Here is a 17889-nt window from a genome sequence, read left to right as displayed (position 1 = left end):
TATAAACAGACGTATATATAAGAATGTGTACAGGTATAATATAAATAACAAATATAACATTTATTTAAATATATTTTCAACCCAATTTAGCTGAATGATGACACTACATATCGACGGATAGACACAGGACTGTTTCCAAAGGTGAAGTATATACTTTATACAGGTATAACATACAAAGTATTAAAGACTTATGAATACTAAAATGAAGTAGCGAAACAAAAATTATATTTTTATTAAAGCAAGCCTAGCGCGTTAAGGCGTGCACTTCGTAATCTAAGGGTCGCGGGTTCGCGCCCGAGTCGCGCCAAACATGCTCGCCCTCCCAGCCGTGGGGGCGTTATAATGAGATGGTCAATCCCACTATTCGTTGGTAAAAGAGTAGCCCAAGAGTTGGCGGTGGGTAGTGATGACTAGCTGCCTTCCCTCTAGTCTTACACTGCTAAATTAGGGACGGCTAGCACAGATAGCCCTCGAGTAGCTTTGTGCGAAATTCCAAAACAAACAAACAAACAAGTTATTAAAGCAAAGCCACATCGAGCTATCTGCCGCGTCCACCGAGAGAAATCAAACCCCTGAGCTTAGCATTGTAAGTCCGAAGACTTGCCGCTGTCCTACTGAGGGAAAAACAGTAAATTACAATCACAATCGCAAATTTATAATATCTAATCCCTACTTTTGACAGCTTTATACACTTGTTTGGAGGTCAAAGTGAAGACTGAATTTCATAAATTTGTGATTGTGGTCTTTATTCTCATGTCGTTACGTTTTATAGCAGGATCCCAACTTTGTTTTAAAATTCATAATTCATAAATATTTATCTTTTATTATATTACATTATTCAAAATCCTTAAAGGCGTTATAATGTTACGGTCAATCTCACTACTGGTTGGTAAAAGAATAACCTAAGAGTTGGTGGTGGGTGGTGATGACTAGCTGCCTTTTCTCTAGTCTTACACTACAAAAGCAAAATTCAAAAACAAACCAAACAAACAAGCAAATTTCTACCAGATTAAACAACTTAAGATATATTAATACACCATGTTTGTCACTGCAAATATTTTTCTTCCTTGTTGAAATATTAAGTGTGTTAAAACACTTGACGGTTGAATATCTATTAATACTATTTTGTTTATTTTCTAAGCCTAATAAGTATACTTGTATTTAACCTACTTTTTTAAACACTTCTATAAGTGCCCCCATATCGAGCAGATCTACTTTCATGAAATGAACAGATTTTCCAGTCATCTGTTGTACCCTTCTTAAACTTTCTGGCATTTGATTTTCCTTGTCTATAAAAAAAACAAAAAAAAACAATGACAATAAAACTTAATAGAGAACAGCGACACATTATCTACCAACATGATCTCACATACTGTTTATTTCCAATTTGGTGCAAAGATACTGGAGGGCTATTTGAGCTAGCCGTTCCTAATTTATTAGTGATAGATTCGAGGGAAGGCAGCTAGCTAGCCATCATCACCCACCTAATATTCTTTGGCTACTCTTTCATCAACAAAAGTGCGATTAATCATCACTCATAACATCCCCAAGGCTGAAAGGATGACCATGTTTGGTGATGAGACTCAGATTCGTGATTCCCAGAGTGAGAGTTGGTGCCACTGACCATCTTCTGGTCAAGCCTTGCTTAAAGTGCTTTGGCTTTGTATAACTTTATACGTGTTGAAGCAAGTGTTTTTGTAAAAATACAAACAATGAACAGTTAATTTTCTTCATAAATACAATTTAACTTTTACTGTCGCCAGCCTTCTCCACCATCCTCATGTCATAGTAATAGTTTGACTTTTACAGGCCCCCCGCCAGTACAGCGGTAAGTCTACGGATTTACAACGCTAAAATCAGGGGTTCGATTCCCTTCGGTGGGCTCAGCAGATAGCCCGATGTGGCTTTGCTATAAGAAAACAAACAAACAAAGACTTTTACAGTCTTCAGTATTTCACACGACATGGATCTTTTATCTTAATGGTCTGATTTTCCGTATTTCTGCAAGAATATTTAATAAAATAATTATTTTTAAACGTTTTCAAACTAGTGTACCAGAATGTAATCATTTGTGTTTCTCATCATGAATTGTACTATAAAGAAACTGGTTTGAAACACTTTTGAAGTTTGGAATCTTCCCAAACTTCTGTGTAAAAGAGGAAGACTTTACTCCCATCTAGTGGCGTGTTGTAAAAGATAAGTTACAAATAAAGCTACACAATGGGGTATCTGTGCCGTGTGTATCACGGTTGTTGGGTTTCTAAAGTTATAAATCAGAAGAATTGCGTACTATCATTCATTCATCCGTCGACTTAACAGTCTCGTGTCTATAATTACGTAAGTTCTCGTGCCAAGGGATGATTACATCAGTGTTCCTCACAGTCTCGTGTCTATAATTACGTAAGTTCTCGTGCCAAGGGATGATTACATCAGTGTTCCTCACAGTCTCGTGTCTATAATTACGTAAGTTCTCGTGCCAAGGGATGATTACATCAGTGTTCCTCACAGTCTCGTGTCTATAATTACGTAAGTTCTCGTGCCAAGGGATGATTACATCAGTATTCCTCACAGTCTCGTGTCTATAATTACGTAAGTTCTCGTGCCAAGTGATGATTACATCAGTATTCCTCACAGTCTCGTGTCTATAATTACGTAAGTTCTCGTGCCAAGTGATGATTACATCAGTATTCCTCACAGTCTCGTGTCTATAATTACGTAAGTTCTCGTGCCAAGGGATGATTACATCAGTGTTCCTCACAGTCTCGTGTCTATAATTACGTAAGTTCTCGTGCCAAGGGATGATTACATCAGTGTTCCTCACAGTCTCGTGTCTATAATTTCGTCTCGTGTCTATAATTACGTAAGTTCTCGTGCCAAGGGATGATTACATCAGTGTTCCTCACAGTCTCGTGTCTATAATTACGTAAGTTCTCGTGCCAAGGGATGATTACATCAGTGTTCCTCACAGTCTCGTGTCTATAATTACGTAAGTTCTCGTGCCAAGGGATGATTACATCAGTGTTCCTCACAGTCTCGTGTCTATAATTACGTAAGTTCTCGTGCCAAGGGATGATTACATCAGTGTTCCTCACAGTCTCGTGTCTATAATTACGTAAGTTCTCGTGCCAAGGGGTGATTACATCAGTGTTCCTCACAGTCTCGTGTCTATAATTACGTAAGTTCTCGTGCCAAGGGATCATTACATCAGGTGTTCCTCACACTTGATACGTTGTTCCCGCCTTTTCTTCTCTGTAATTAACTATGCCCCTTCCCACTCCAACACAAACAACTAATTTGAAACATATTCAGCCAATAATAATAATAATAATAATTAATTCAACTTGAAAACAAATGATGAAACGTTTTACTGATGTTTGTACTCCTACATTAACAAAAAACACAACCCCAGTGGGTATGGCACAGTTTTAGAACCCCCGCAATAGATGGATGACCCACAGAAAAATTGGTTTGGTATAAATGTTTGGTGTAAAATACACCCAAGAGCTGATTTTATCATGTGGTTATTAGTTCTGTTAATTATGCAAACTTTTTATGGTATATTGTCACAGCTTCCCTTTCTATTACACTTAAGACAATATAACATATGTTGCAAGTAGAAGTGTTGTATCTGTTCGTAAAGAACAACATACCTCATCTGAACTGTGATCTACATACAAAGAAAGGATATACGCTTGCGCTCGGACGCACGCGTGTGTGTGTGTGTCGTGATTACGTTTTAGAATATTCCGTGCAGCCGCTGAACACAACCACTCTACAAACGAGTGGCTGTATTTTTTTTATCACCGCAAAACTAAACAATTGGCTACGTGCGTTCTGTCAACCACAATGAATCGAACCTCGGATCTTAGCATTGTAGGTGAAACATACAGTTGACTCATTAACCAAATTTCTATGTTATAATTTTATTCATGCACGCCTTTTAAATTGTATCAGGCGTGGCCTAGTGGTTGGCGATTCTGAAATGTGAATCACGGTCTTCACTCCATTGCCACATAAACGCCTTTCGAATTTTGGGGTGGTGGGTGCAGTATAAAAGTGAAAGTCACATCCCACTTCTCGATTAGAGTAGCCTAAAAGTGAGTGGTAGGTGCTGATAAATTGCAGCTTTCTATGTTATTCTGAAACAGAGAGTCTTCTTGAAATAAACTTGTGAATAGCTCAACAACCGTTATTTGAATAGTCTATATTTTATTGTTTGTATTACAGTGGGTGCTACTGCATTGTAACGCTGGTATGTTGCGATTTTTGGTAAACTATATTCACTTTAGTGGAAAAACACTACGCAATAGTTTGTGTTCCACTGAAACCACAAAACAAAATTAAATAGACCTGAAACTGACGATTTCATCGAAGCCACGGAAACAACGTCGTAACCAGCTTCTAGCAGAGCCAAGACCACGTGACATCCTATAAAACCTGAACTTCCTGTTACTAGTACATGACCCTTGACCTGGCGCTGAGACTCCATGCTTCAAAATCGATTTCTCTTCACTTTCCCACTGTAACGAAACAAATTTGATCATCATTGTCACATAAAAACAAAGTTCAACTTCTTCTCGCTAATACAACAATCAGTTTAGTCCAGTTTGTAAGAAAGAGTCCTAACTTAGGTTAAATGTAATTTGAAATGACGGCTTTATTGTCAACATGTGTCAATATTAGTTTCTTTGTTTTGAATTTCGCGCAAAGCTACACGAGGGCTATATGCGCTAACCGTTCCTAAGTTAGCAGTGTAAAACTAGAGTAAAGGCAGCTAGTTATCATCGCCCACCGCTAACTCTTGAGCTACTCTTTTACCCCAACGAATAGTGAGAATGACCGTAACATCATAACGTTCCCACGGCTGAAAGGGCGAGCTTGTTTGCTGTGACGGAGATTGAAACAAGCGACTCTCGGATTACGAGTCGAGCGCCTTAACCCACCTGGCTATACTACACAACACTTAAAAAGGAATGCAAACAAGTCCAGCCAATTATTCAAAGTTGTAGCAAAGTATAATTTATCACTGAACAGAAAAGTTTCTGAATTATTTGTACACAATCTTTGTTGCAGAGATGCGATAACAAAGTTCTGTCGTTTGAGTAACTGATTCTTGTTCAAAGTTTTTGATGTTTTCTGTGAGCGGAATAGAGTTGGCCAATTGTGTAGAAAAAACAACAATAAATTAAATGTAACAAACGTTTTGGTGACTTTAGAGTTTACGCTGTCGTTAGAGCGAATAAATATAATTTCACTATTGTAACGTGATGAATGTTTGAGTATCTACTAACAACTTGCAATTACAATTACAAGAAAAAAGAAAAACAAGAGGGAATCTTCAATAGCCGTGATACATGAAATTATTCTAGGTATAATAATTCACCCCTCCTTTTTTTAGCCATATATTTGTAGACCAGTAACACCAAGCGAGGGGCACCGGTACACCTGATTCATTTTTATTGCTCATCAGGATCTCTACCAGCCTACCCTCACAGTGAAATTATTTTAAGCAGGATTAGAGTGAATTAATCTATCGAACCTCCAAAGTCCAAAGCTGTAACTGACTCTCTAATTGGTCAAGAGATAAGAGAGCTACGACCTAAAAGTTTGCACTTGATAAACTACAACTAAAACTCTGAGCCGTTATGCCACGGCTACAAATAAACAAATAAAGAAGTCAGTAATAATTACTTCAGAACTAATAAGATCTTGCTTGTCTGCTTAGAGTTGAAACTATACTTACATTTTAATTATATATTTTCATTCAATATATTTCCATAATAAATCATATATAATAAACTTTCTAATTTTCTACCGCATTAGTTGTGACAATCCCTTTGTGTTCTTTTTATCACAAGTTTTACCATGTAATAAATAACACACCAGTCAAGATTCACCCCTAACGAGACTAAAAGTTTTAATGAAATACCCTGCAAGATTAATTTTTGTACTGCAACTAAGATATTTATGAAAATGGGAATTTTAATTATATGTATTGAACAGTTTGTTGTTGTTATAAAATCGAAACCTTAACTGAAACTGGACATTAAAAAGTTCATCTCTAAGGTAATCATATTGTACATAAACCTCAATGGAAACAAAACTGATTTTGGGTAGTAGTTTTTACTCGGCTGCAGTGTAGAACAAAGTGCTTGGTTTGTACACTGTTTTCTGTTGTTGTGGTTTAAATGTAAGTTATGACATTCACTCATCCATTTTTCACCGAAACCTAACATAACCAGCATTTTTGAGTTAGTAAACCTACCGTTTTAAAACACATAACAAAATGAACTTTACTATAACGCACGAAAAAACAACAACAATTGCTTCAGAAGTGACTGATGATTCTGAGACAGAAATATATGATATTTATAAAAATGTATTTTCCACAGTCAATTATCGGTATCCACAATACAGCTGTTTCTAGAGATGTTAAATAGGAACAAAACTTAATATGGACAACAAATGAAATACAAGTGAACAAATAAACATTTTTTTATTTAATAAAAAGTATGCTTGAGTCTTTTACCAACTGGTGGTTTCTATGTTCATTATTGACTTCAACGGTTTGCTGTAGCAGGATGAGATAGGAAAAACGTATATACATAAATAAAAGACCAAGAATAATGAAGATACTGCACTGCTAAGTCATACCAAATTCTAATGCGGTATCCCACATTCCTCAGGTTACCTACGTCAACGATCATCCCCAAATGCATATTCAAGAGAAATTAAATATAAACTTATACTAACTTGTACAAGTCTCTGTGTCACTACGCCGGTTACGTAAGCACAAATCCCTATAGGAATAGCACTATAAGATATAAAGTTCTTATAAGGTATACAGACGCTGAGTGCAAGTACATTTTTTTCCCCCTGGACAAATATTTTTGTAACATGTTATATACTGTCTGACAAAGTGAATATGTTTTAAATGTCGTAAAAATGTTCATTTATTCAATGTTCATTTACTTATTTCTTCAAATTACATCAGGTTTACATAGATGTTACAATATATTCATAGAACACCTGCACAAATATTTATAAAGCTGTGCCCACGTACATTTAAATAGTTATGTAAGGGTAAAATATGATGTTATTTCTGATTAAAAACTAGAGATGTGCAAGACTGTAGTTAAACCTTTGACCTTACAAACTGAAGTAAGAAATGACCGAATTATTAAAAATGTAAATAAAATATTTTGATAAGAATAAATAAATAAATAAAACATTTATTCCTTTATCTCTGTTTTCCTAGTCACACACGTCTACCGTTTGCTTTTAAATTTCGCGTAAAGCTACACGAGGGCTATCTGCACTAGCCATCCGTAATTTAGTAGTGTAAGGCTAGAGAGAAGGCAGCTAGTCATCACCACCCACCGCCGACTCTTGGGCTAATCTTTTACCAACCAATAGTGGGATTGATGGTAACATATAACGCCCCTACAGCTAAAAGGGCGAGCATGTTTGGTGTGATGGAGATTCGAACCTTCGACCTTCAGATTACGAGTCGAACGCCTTAACCACCTGGCCATGCCGGGCCACACGTCTACTGAATAAACAAACAAACCTACTGGCTGTTTTAAAACTCGCACACGTGAATAAAAACAGTCTCAAAATACTAAATCACAACTTGAATAACTCAAAATTTAAGAAAATACAGCAATATATCATATAACAATGTATTTTGTAAAAGGAATTACAGATAATGTTTAATTAAAAATATATGATAAGAGTTTACCCCTTTTTCGTAAGAAGGAATATAATGGTTTTATAGTGAACATCAAACAAGAAAAAGCAACACTTACGACCAATCTATGGACACAGGAATATATCAGGGGTTCCGTTGTATTAGAATGCTCGTTGCTTATACCAGTTTACATCCACAAGACGAAAGTGAAACCCATCTGTGTGGCGATATATTTATAAACCGACCACTAATGTCACTTAACCACCTGTTAGATTGACATATATCGTGCTTTCAGTTGGTTCAGTGTACAGCGTACAGCACAACTTAACACTTCACCAGGACTTGAAACCTAGTCTTATTCATTCGATTTGTCCTTGTCATGGGTTACTAATAATGGATACAGATTCTTGAAACCGGTTTCTATATGTAAACATAATTATTTAAGTTTCAACTGAAAAGGATAGTAGATTTACAGAAGTATCTGAACCATTTATTTTTGTAATGAATTATTTCTAATAGCCTTCCATAACGACTGTTCGGTGTGTAAGCCTGATCTTGTGACAGGCTCTGGGTTTCGCGATATAAGTGAAAATTGAATAAACAAATAAATTCGTAGGTTCACAAAAGACGAACGTAACCTTCAACGAAACGTTTAAATGATGTGTGTATTTTCTTATAGCAAAGTCACGTCGAGCTATCTGCTAAGTCCACCGAGGGGAATCGAGCCCCTGATTTTAGCATTCTAAGTCCGTAGACTTGCCGCTGTATTAACAGGGGACAAAAGTTTAAATTTACCAACAGTCCCTGATGGCTTGATTTCGTTTTTATTTTAAAAAACAAAAACAAAAGCAGAAATAGCTGAGTCACCAGTTGTAGTGTACAACTCATTGCGTTGACACTGTGTGAAGATACTTTTACTGATTGGAATCTTTTAACATGTTTAATGACTCAAGGATTTAACATTCGTTAAATAATAATCTTAAATGTCCACTGTGTCAGTTAGTTTGTTTATAGTTAAACGCAAAGCTACGCAATGGGCTATCTGTGCTCTGCCCAACATGGGTAACGAAACTTTGTTTTTAGTGTTGTAAGTCCACAGACATACCGCTGTGCCGGGGGATGAAGCATCTCTATACACAGACATACCGCTGTGCCGGGGATGAAGCATCTCTATAGGAGAAGAGTTAGATTCTCGAATCCAATCCTGATGCGTAAATATGTGGGTTCTGCAACTAACATCACACATGCATTAAAGAAAAAAATTGCATCAGGGTAATAACGATAGGCATTATCCTTATATTTATGAGAAGGTGTATCCTTTTAGGTCACATCCTGGAGTTTGTTTTGTCATAAAATTTCACAAATTTAACCAAACAATCAATTTAACATTCTGACTGTTAAAAAACTTGCATCTTCGGGTATTCGGAGCAATAGGCCCTCGTACTAACGGATCGTTATCACTGATTTATGGACGTCAGTTTTGTAAGAAGTGTTTCCTGTTTACAGCTGACTTAGATAGATGTCTGTGTTAATTCAGCTGATTACCCATGCGCCGCCAAATCTACTGTTTCAGAATTTCTCGCACAGATGCACAAGAGCTTTCTAAGCAAAACCATCCCTAATTTTACTGACTGGCTAAAGGAAGACAGCTAGTTAATAGCACCCTCCGCCAATTCTTGGCGCATCCTATTCTAATAGTGAGATTTTTACCATCATTATCTTTTACGAATACAGTTTCATCTCAGGGTGTGTGAGTGCATATACATACATATATATATTAACTTAAATTGCTTCGCCATCTATTGAATGTTACCATAAACCAAATTCACATTTTGGATATTCCATATTCAGTCGATTCGGAAAGTAACCGTGAAATGTACAACAATCATTTCTTTATTAAAGTGGTTAAGGCGATAGACTCGTAATTTGAGAGTCGCGGGTTCGAATCCCTGTCATACCAAACATGCTCTCCCTTTCCGCCGTAGAGGCGTTATAATGTGACGGTTAGTCCCATTATTCGTTGGTAAAAGAGTAGCCCAAGAGTTGGCAGAGGGTGGTGATGACTAGCTGCCTTTCCTCTAGTCTTACACTGCTAAATTAGGGACGGCGAACACAGATATGACGCGCAGCTTTGCGCAAAATTAAAAAATAAAGAAACAAACGTACTATTGTCGTCGAAACATAAGCATTTTTTTTCTTACGTGTACAATAGTTTATTACGTATATACGTATTAGGTAGTTGATTTTTTTTAAAAGAATGACCTAGTGGGTTGAGCACTAGCCTTCCCACCTACTTTCAGATTTTCACTTTAACTTCTGGTTGTGTTAATATAAACCACTACAGTCAACAAAATCTACAAACATCGCACACCTATCACCAGATGTCTGCCACAATACATTCATACTGGCATTGGTAGCGATCTGTCGAAATTTACTGGCCTGAACCATATGTTGTGGCTAAAAATGTCTCGCTTCTACAGACAGTGCCATCTGGAACGAATCAACTTCGAACGCATTATTATTATTTTATCTCGCGATGCCACGATGTACGCGTCACGTTTGTTAAGAGAAGTACTCACTCGTCCAATTATAGTATCCCAAATCAAAAACAAATAAGCTAGCAACAATTAACAAATATCTTGTGGTGCACATTTATTGATACAAGTCAAAATAAATATTGACTGAAAACTGGTTGTGTTATACGTATCCTGTGTTCTACAGACATTTGTAAAACTCTACCATTTTGTGCTATGGTAAAACCATCATACGTTCAAAATTCAACATTATTGCACTATTTATTAAAATTTATCACAACGTCCTTTGATGGCTAAGCGGTAAACTTCAGGGTTCAATCCTCAAACTCTATATCATTTTGAGGTATATTTCAGTACGACATTATATACGTACTGTTGTTTAAGTAATGTAAAAACCTGAATGCACGTTAAGTCTAAACTTGTAAATGCTAATTGCTTTAACGTTCATTTTTAAGAATATCGGGCTAAACCACCACCAAACAACCAAGCACCTTTGAAATGTTTGCACACTCGTTCTTCATCAGCACACATGGACCCTAACGATTTTTTCGGTTGTATATCTTTTTACATAATCATTACAAATTCACATCAATTCCTGTAACTGTCGAGGCAGAAACTCTGAATTAATATGACACATGTCTTCAAAACAAGGAGACAAGAGCACATAGCTGTCGCCTAATATTTTTCTGGTGTTCGCGTGCAACCCATACTATCATTATATATATATATGCACTTTGTCCTGTAACACAGGAAAGAAATTTCTAAACGTTTATTTCATTATATAGGCTGTTATAGACGATAATGCATGAAAGTTGTACAGTATTGTCTGTTTTGTTTATATTATTATGATATATACACATTTCATGTGATGACTGCTTATAATGCGTGATGTTGAAAAACCCACTTGAAGTAAAAACGTATTCTCAAGACGGCTGGTATTGGTATTAAAACTTTTATTAAGATAAAGTAGAGAACATCGTTTCGACCTTCTTAGGCCATCTTCAAGTTACCAAAGAGAGTTTGCAACTGATCGCTGCTGCCTCTACAATCCCATACCCGTGTACACTCTCGTTATTAAGATATACGGCCCGGTATGGCCAAGTGGTTAAGGCACTCGACTCATAATTTGTGGTTGCTGGTTCGAATCCCCGTCACACCAAACATGTTCGCCCTTTCAGCCGTGGGGGCGTTATAATGTTACGATCAATCCCACTATTCGTTAGTAAAAGAGTAGCCCAAGAGTTGGCGGTGGGTGGTGATGACTAGCTGCCTTCCCTCTAGTGTTACACTGCAAATTTAGGGACGGCTAGCACAGATAGCCCTCGTGTAGCTTTGCGCGAAATTCCCAAACAAACCAAATCCTAAGATATGCAACGGACAGTTGCAAAGTCTCTTTGTTAACCTAAAGATGACCTAAGAAGGTCGAAACGTTGTTCTCTACTTTATCTTATTTAAAGTGCTAATACCCATACCAGCAGTCTTGAGAATACATTTAAACTGTTTCTTACATTCTATTTTATAGAGACTTTGTTTGATAAATTGTTGTAAATAGCCCACTATAGAGATACAATCGTGTTTGGGTCCGGTCGGCCCCAACACTTTCAGTTTTCTTTGGGTTAAAATTTTTCAGTATTGTGGTAATCTCATCATATATTGGTGGATAAAAATAAAAACTTTTTTTATGCTGTTTGTATAAGGAATGATTTAATACTACTTAGTTATATCCTGACAAACAATTACATTTTGTAATTTGTCAACATATGTCCTCTAGAATACATGTATTTTGTTCACATTGTATGCTAATCTTAATAAAAGTTATAATGCAATTGTTTTTATGTTTTTTTTTTATTATTTCAATCCAGAACTTACTACAACGTAACTTTTCAAAGCTGTGTTAATTAGGGTTAAACTTACTTTCCCACAAAGTTCCGTTTTCGAATTCTTAAAAGGGCAACACTTCAATTTTTACTTGGAATCGGAGAACAAAATAGAATCGTTTCATCCATTTAAAGTAGGCGAAAAAAGGTTTTCAAACATTAATCATTTAGCGGTAAAATTTCCAGCAGCCTCAAATCTCTCAAAGTTTTTGTCATATTTCATTCTTTTTATTTAAAACTAAAATTCCACATGATTCGCTCGATTCTTTATTAGCACTAATTTAATTATTGTGCCCGGCATACTGCGTAGAAAGTGTTGAAGATTTCAAGAGATGTTGATAGTTAAAATCTAGATTTTATATATAATATAAAAACGAAAATATGTAAAAAATGCTTTTCAGTCATCTCTATTCAATATTATAACAATTTATATTAAAATAACTTACTACTTTACTATATCTTGCAGTTTTATTTAATCGAGTTTCATAGAATACACATCTATTACAATTTGGCTTTTCGTCCGTTTCAAACACAGTCTTATAAGTTTATTCAACTTACGTTTACTTTTACACGGGAATAAAAACGGTTTTATTTTCTTGTTCATCGTCTTGTGCAGTGGCGCTGAAGGTCATATTATTGAATACTTAAATAAATAAATTCATGTACGCGGTGCTGCCATCTAGAGTCGTGACTCAACTATAAATTCAGATCTTAATTTAAACTATCTTAATTTAAGATAGGCTACTTTACATTTTGTATGTTGCAGACTAAAGTTCTTTATATCACATTTAATTATTTTAGTTAGTTGAAAATCGAAAAATGATAAATGTACTTATCTTAGTGTTTGCCACTTGCAATATCCTTGCAACATTGTTAGTTGCTATTAATTAATTGTTAAATCATAATTTCTCTTATTTTAAAAAAGAATCTTGAAAGAAGAAAAAGCCGAATGACCCATAACGAATACTGATAATAACTTATTTTTACTAATACTGCATACGTTACTGGGATAGATTAAGCTATTAGAAAAAAGTATTCTCTCAAGTACCAATCAATTTTACGAGATAAAAAATAGCAACTAAACATACACATACAACAACAAAATATCCCCCATTTCTATAACAACGTATAATACATCACCTTTACTGTAACTGACTAATTACGAAGTTAGTGCAAATAAACGATCACATAAAATGTCGAAACAAATTATCTAACTTCGTCTTATCGCTTACTTTAAATACTGGTAGGTGTTACATATGCATACGCCTTAATAAAATAGTTTCTATAGTTTTACACCACACTGGAGTATATTATTATTAGATAAAGCATAATTACCTGAGAACAGTTTTTCATAACGAACTAGGAAAGTATAAATATCAAGTGTCCAAAGGATGAAACGAGATACTTGCTAACCGTCAACATGTTTAAAAAGAAAGAAAAAAAATTAAGCTGTAGTGTGCTGCCATCTGGTAAACACAAATAATAATGAATAACAATATTTCAAAATAAATTAAACAATGCAAACATTTATTTAATTCACATACATAGTTTGTTTTAGAGCAAAGATACATTGGGACCCCTGGTGGCTCAGCGGCATGTCTGCGGACTTGCATCGCTAAAAACCGGGTTTCGATACCCGTGGCGGGTAGAGCAGAGATAGCCCATTGTGTAGCTTTGTGCTTAATTCAAAACAACATCAGGATTATTCGCTACGTTTATCGCAGTGGATCGAGCCCAGAATTTTTACTATTGTAAGTCCATACACATAAAACACACACTATTAATATACATTTAATTAGTAGATCCTGCCAATTTGAGTCCTATGCATCTTCTGGTTTTTATTAAATTTGTAAGTACCGAACGAAATATTTCATTTCAACAAGATTTATATCTTCTAATAAAATCATTCTTAAATTTATTCTTAATTTTGCAACGATTTACAATTCATTTCCTGATAGATTTTGTCAATTTTAGGCTAAACTTTTGAGAAAATGTGAATATTTAAATGCCGCCATAGAAAAGCAACAATAGATAAAACATAGAAAGCGTAGAAGTAGTATAGAAAACATGCAAGATGGACGAATCAGTATTTCAATACCAGCATGATCAAGCAATAGTGAATATTCACTGCTGGCCAAAATCTTAAGGCCAATGAACATAAAAAAAATATTCATTTTGCGTTGTTAGACTCAACCACTTATTTGAGTAGAGTTTCGAAAGATGAAAATAAGAAAAGGGAAAATAAAACACTGTTTTAGCATTTAATAGGGAAAATGTGAACACTATGAAATAAGCCTACATACTAGCTGGTCAAAAGTTTAAGACCATACTGAAACGAAGCGTAAATCGGTAAACACGTAGCGAAATTTAGTCATTTGTGTTCAAGCATTAGCGTTATCAACATCTCTCACTGATACTTCCTGTGTTACATTGGGTAAAAACATAGCAAACGCTAAAAGGTTGATAGAGTTTGAACGTGGCAGAATTGTCGAGCTGCAAAAGCAAGGTCTCTCTCAATGTGCCATTGCTGGTGAGATTGGGCGTAGTAAAACTGCTGTTGCAAATTTCTTAAAAGACCCTGAGGGATACGGAACGAGAATTTCAAGTGGTCGGCCCATAAAAATTTCGCTGGCGTTGAGCAGGAGGATTCAACGGGTTGTCCAGCAAGACACCAGCCGATCGTCGAACCAGATTAAGGCCCTTACGGACGCAGAATGCAACTCAAGAACAAAAAGACAGCATATACCAGAGAAAGATTTTAAAAAACCGCAAAAGTCTTCAAAGGCCACGCCTCCTTCCACACTACGAAACAGTTTGGCTAAACTTTGCTGAGAAGCACCATACATGGGACGTAGAAAAATGAACGAAAGTTTTCTTCTCTTATGAGAAAACATTTAACCTGAATGGTCCAGATGGCTTCCAACGTTACTGACACGATAGAGATATCCCAATGGAGACATTTTCTACACGACACAGTGGAGGAGGTTCCATCATGATCTAGGGTGCTTTTTCCTTCCATGGAACAATGGAGCTTCAGTTTATACAGGGGCGTCAAACAGCAGCTGGCTACATTGGCATGTTGGAGAGAGCATCCTTATTGACTGAAGACCCTCGCTTGTGTAGAAATGACTGGATCTTTCAGCAGGACAACGCTGTAATCCACAATGCCCGCAGGACAAAATACTTTTTCATGGCGAATAACGTGATTTTTTTGGACTATTCAGGGTGTTCGCCCAAACTGAACCCCACTGAAAATGTTTGGGGGTGGATGGCAAGGGAAGTCTATATAAATGGACGTCAATTACAAACAGTGCATGATCTTCGCGAAGCCATATTCACCACTTGGAATAACATTCCAGCCAGCCTTCTATAAACGTTTATATCGACCATGCCAAAGCAAATGTTTGAAGTTATTCGTAATGACGGCCGTGCAACTCATTACTGAGACCTCTTGTTGCGCATTTTCTACCCTGTTTATGACTTCTTTTTGGTATGGTCTTAAACTTTTGACCAGCTAGTACTGAGGCTAATTTTATAGTGTTCACATTTTCCCTATTAAAATGCTAAAAAAGGTTTTTATTTTCCCTTTTCTTATTTTCATCTTTTGAAGCTCTACTGAAATAAGTGGTTGAGTCTAACAACACAAAATGCATATTTTTTCTTTATGTTCATTGGCCTTAGGATTTTGGCCAGCAGTGTACAGATTTCAAAATTATCATAGGCAAACAAAGAGCGTATAAAATGGATTTCAATCGTTTTATTTTAAAAGCTTAATATCCATAGTATTTTAAAATAATGACTGAATGAATTTTTTAGAGTTTGCGTTGTTAATTTTTTACTTTTTCAAAATTTTTTTTTCTTTCACGTGCCAAAGCTTTACTGCAAGTACATAGTACGTTTATACATGGTTCTGAAACGTCACTGTAGAGATAGGATCGTTTTATATTAAAATAAGAAAATTTGTTCTTGTGTTTATAATTAAAATTTAAAAAAATGTTCTTGTGTTTATAATTAAACTAATATGCACTTAGTTATATCTTGTTATTTACTCCTGTTAATAGCATGGAGCGAAATATCTCGTGACGCTCATGAGAAGTGCTCGTAAAAGGAAAACTTTTCATTAAAATGAATAACTCGTTTAATTTCATTATATAACATTACTTCCATTAATAAATTAGCAGATACCCGTTGAAATTCTTCAATGGTAATATCCTTTAAAATACTGATGAATAAATATAGAATGTATGGTCAATCCAATCCCTTGGATTAGAGCGTATGTGGAATACGATTGTCAAGTGGGACATCTACAATCGTCTTTTGTCATTCTATAAATTATTTTAAAAAGGAAAATATACCGTGTTTGTTTTAAGCAAATTAGACTGATTGCAATGCACTGTTGACAAAAATATTTGTGTTTCAATGCAATAGGTACATTTAAAACATTAGAGCGCACAGGTTCACCAAGTTGCCACGAGATTTTTTATCCCCGCTGGAAGCCACCGTTTTTCTTTATTTTATTGAGCGCAAGAAAAGACTGCCACAGAAGTGAGTGCTTTTTACAATTGCTATTTCTGTAAGAAGTGTTAAAGTGGAGATATTAAGTACAATTCAAATCAATTTATTAGACATGCATATATATATATATGCCTACATGGAATTTCCCTAGTGGGACAGCGGTATGTCTGTGGACTTACACTGCTAGAGGTTATGCTCCAATACTCATGGTGGGCAGAGCACACATAGCCCATTGTATATCTTTGTGATTAATTTTAAATAATAAATCAACATACATGGAAAAATGTACTAATAAACCGAACAACAACAAATATATACTCAGACATATTTCTCTTATTAGCCCTTTGTTTCGTTCATTCTCCTATCTTGGATATAATTTTTTCAATCAGAGGAAATCTAATTTGCTTCGTAAAATCCCTCTATAAAATTTTTTTGCTCTTAATAAATTGTTCTCATATTAAATGTATAATAAATGTGACGACTGACAAATCAATGCTAATATCGATATCAAATTTTAGAAATTGCAAGAAACGATTCATTTTCCTGTAAGGCACTTTTGAAAATTAATAAATAGTTATTTATTTTATGATTATTCATTCAGTAGACACAATATGATATATAGTTTGTTTGTTTGTTTGTTTTGGAATTTCGCACAAAGCTACTCGAGGGCTATCTGTGCTAGCCGTCCCTAATTTAGCAGTGTAAGACTAGAGGGAAGGCAGCTAGTCATCACCATCCACCGCCAACTCTTGGGCTACTCTTTTACCAACGAATAGTGGGATTGACCGTCACATTATAACGCCCCCACGGCTGGGAGGGCGAGCATGTTTGGCGCGACTCGGGCGCGAACCCGCGCGGGAGATGACGAAGCGCACGCCTTAACGCGCTAGGCCATGCCAATGATATATAGACAAACATTAGGCTACTATATACATGTATATAAATGTACGTTCAGTGAAACTTTTAAATTTACATTTAATCAGTCAGTTTAATTTTGAAACGAAACCGTATGAAAATTCACTACACATTATAAACTTTTGGAAGGATAAAAGTCTTTGTATATAATGTTAGATGTATATTGTTTCGAAGTTTTAGCATTCTGAACCATTTTTATCTGTTAAAAAGCTGTTGATAAATTAAAAAAAAATTTATACCTCGATCGGAGGTTAAAACAATAACTGCAAGACAGTCGAAAATATATTGTTATATGCTGCCGTCTAGATATTAGTTATTATAATTTTTAAAGTTGTTTTTCGAAACGATTATCACGTTT

At 35.6% G+C, this 17889-nt stretch overlaps 1 protein-coding gene across 3 annotated transcripts in view; it reads right to left on the bottom strand.

The window, feature by feature from the left end:
* LOC143233605 (UDP-glucose 4-epimerase-like) overlaps positions 1 to 13545 on the bottom strand; it is a 56176-nt gene extending 42631 nt beyond the window's left edge. For 2 of the 3 annotated variants that reach the window (XM_076469993.1, XM_076469991.1), the window contains exons 1-3: positions 7809 to 7965; positions 4351 to 4520; positions 1171 to 1289 (exon numbers count right to left, since the gene is read on the bottom strand). In XM_076469993.1, the coding sequence (XP_076326108.1) occupies positions 1171 to 1289; positions 4351 to 4489 (258 nt within the window). In that variant the 5' untranslated portion in view covers positions 4490 to 4520; positions 7809 to 7965. Of the gene's footprint in view, positions 1 to 1170; positions 1290 to 4350; positions 4521 to 7808; positions 7966 to 13436 lie in introns of those variants that run through there. The other variant, XM_076469992.1, reaches the window with a different exon arrangement.
* Positions 13546 to 17889: the final 4344 nt, after the last annotated feature.

This window comes from Tachypleus tridentatus, chromosome 12 (assembly GCF_004210375.1).
Source record: "Tachypleus tridentatus isolate NWPU-2018 chromosome 12, ASM421037v1, whole genome shotgun sequence".
Taxonomy (NCBI): Eukaryota; Metazoa; Arthropoda; class Merostomata; order Xiphosura; family Limulidae; genus Tachypleus; species Tachypleus tridentatus.
The sequence above is the reverse complement of the archived record's forward strand: the minus strand, read 5'-3'. Positions and strand labels throughout refer to the sequence as shown.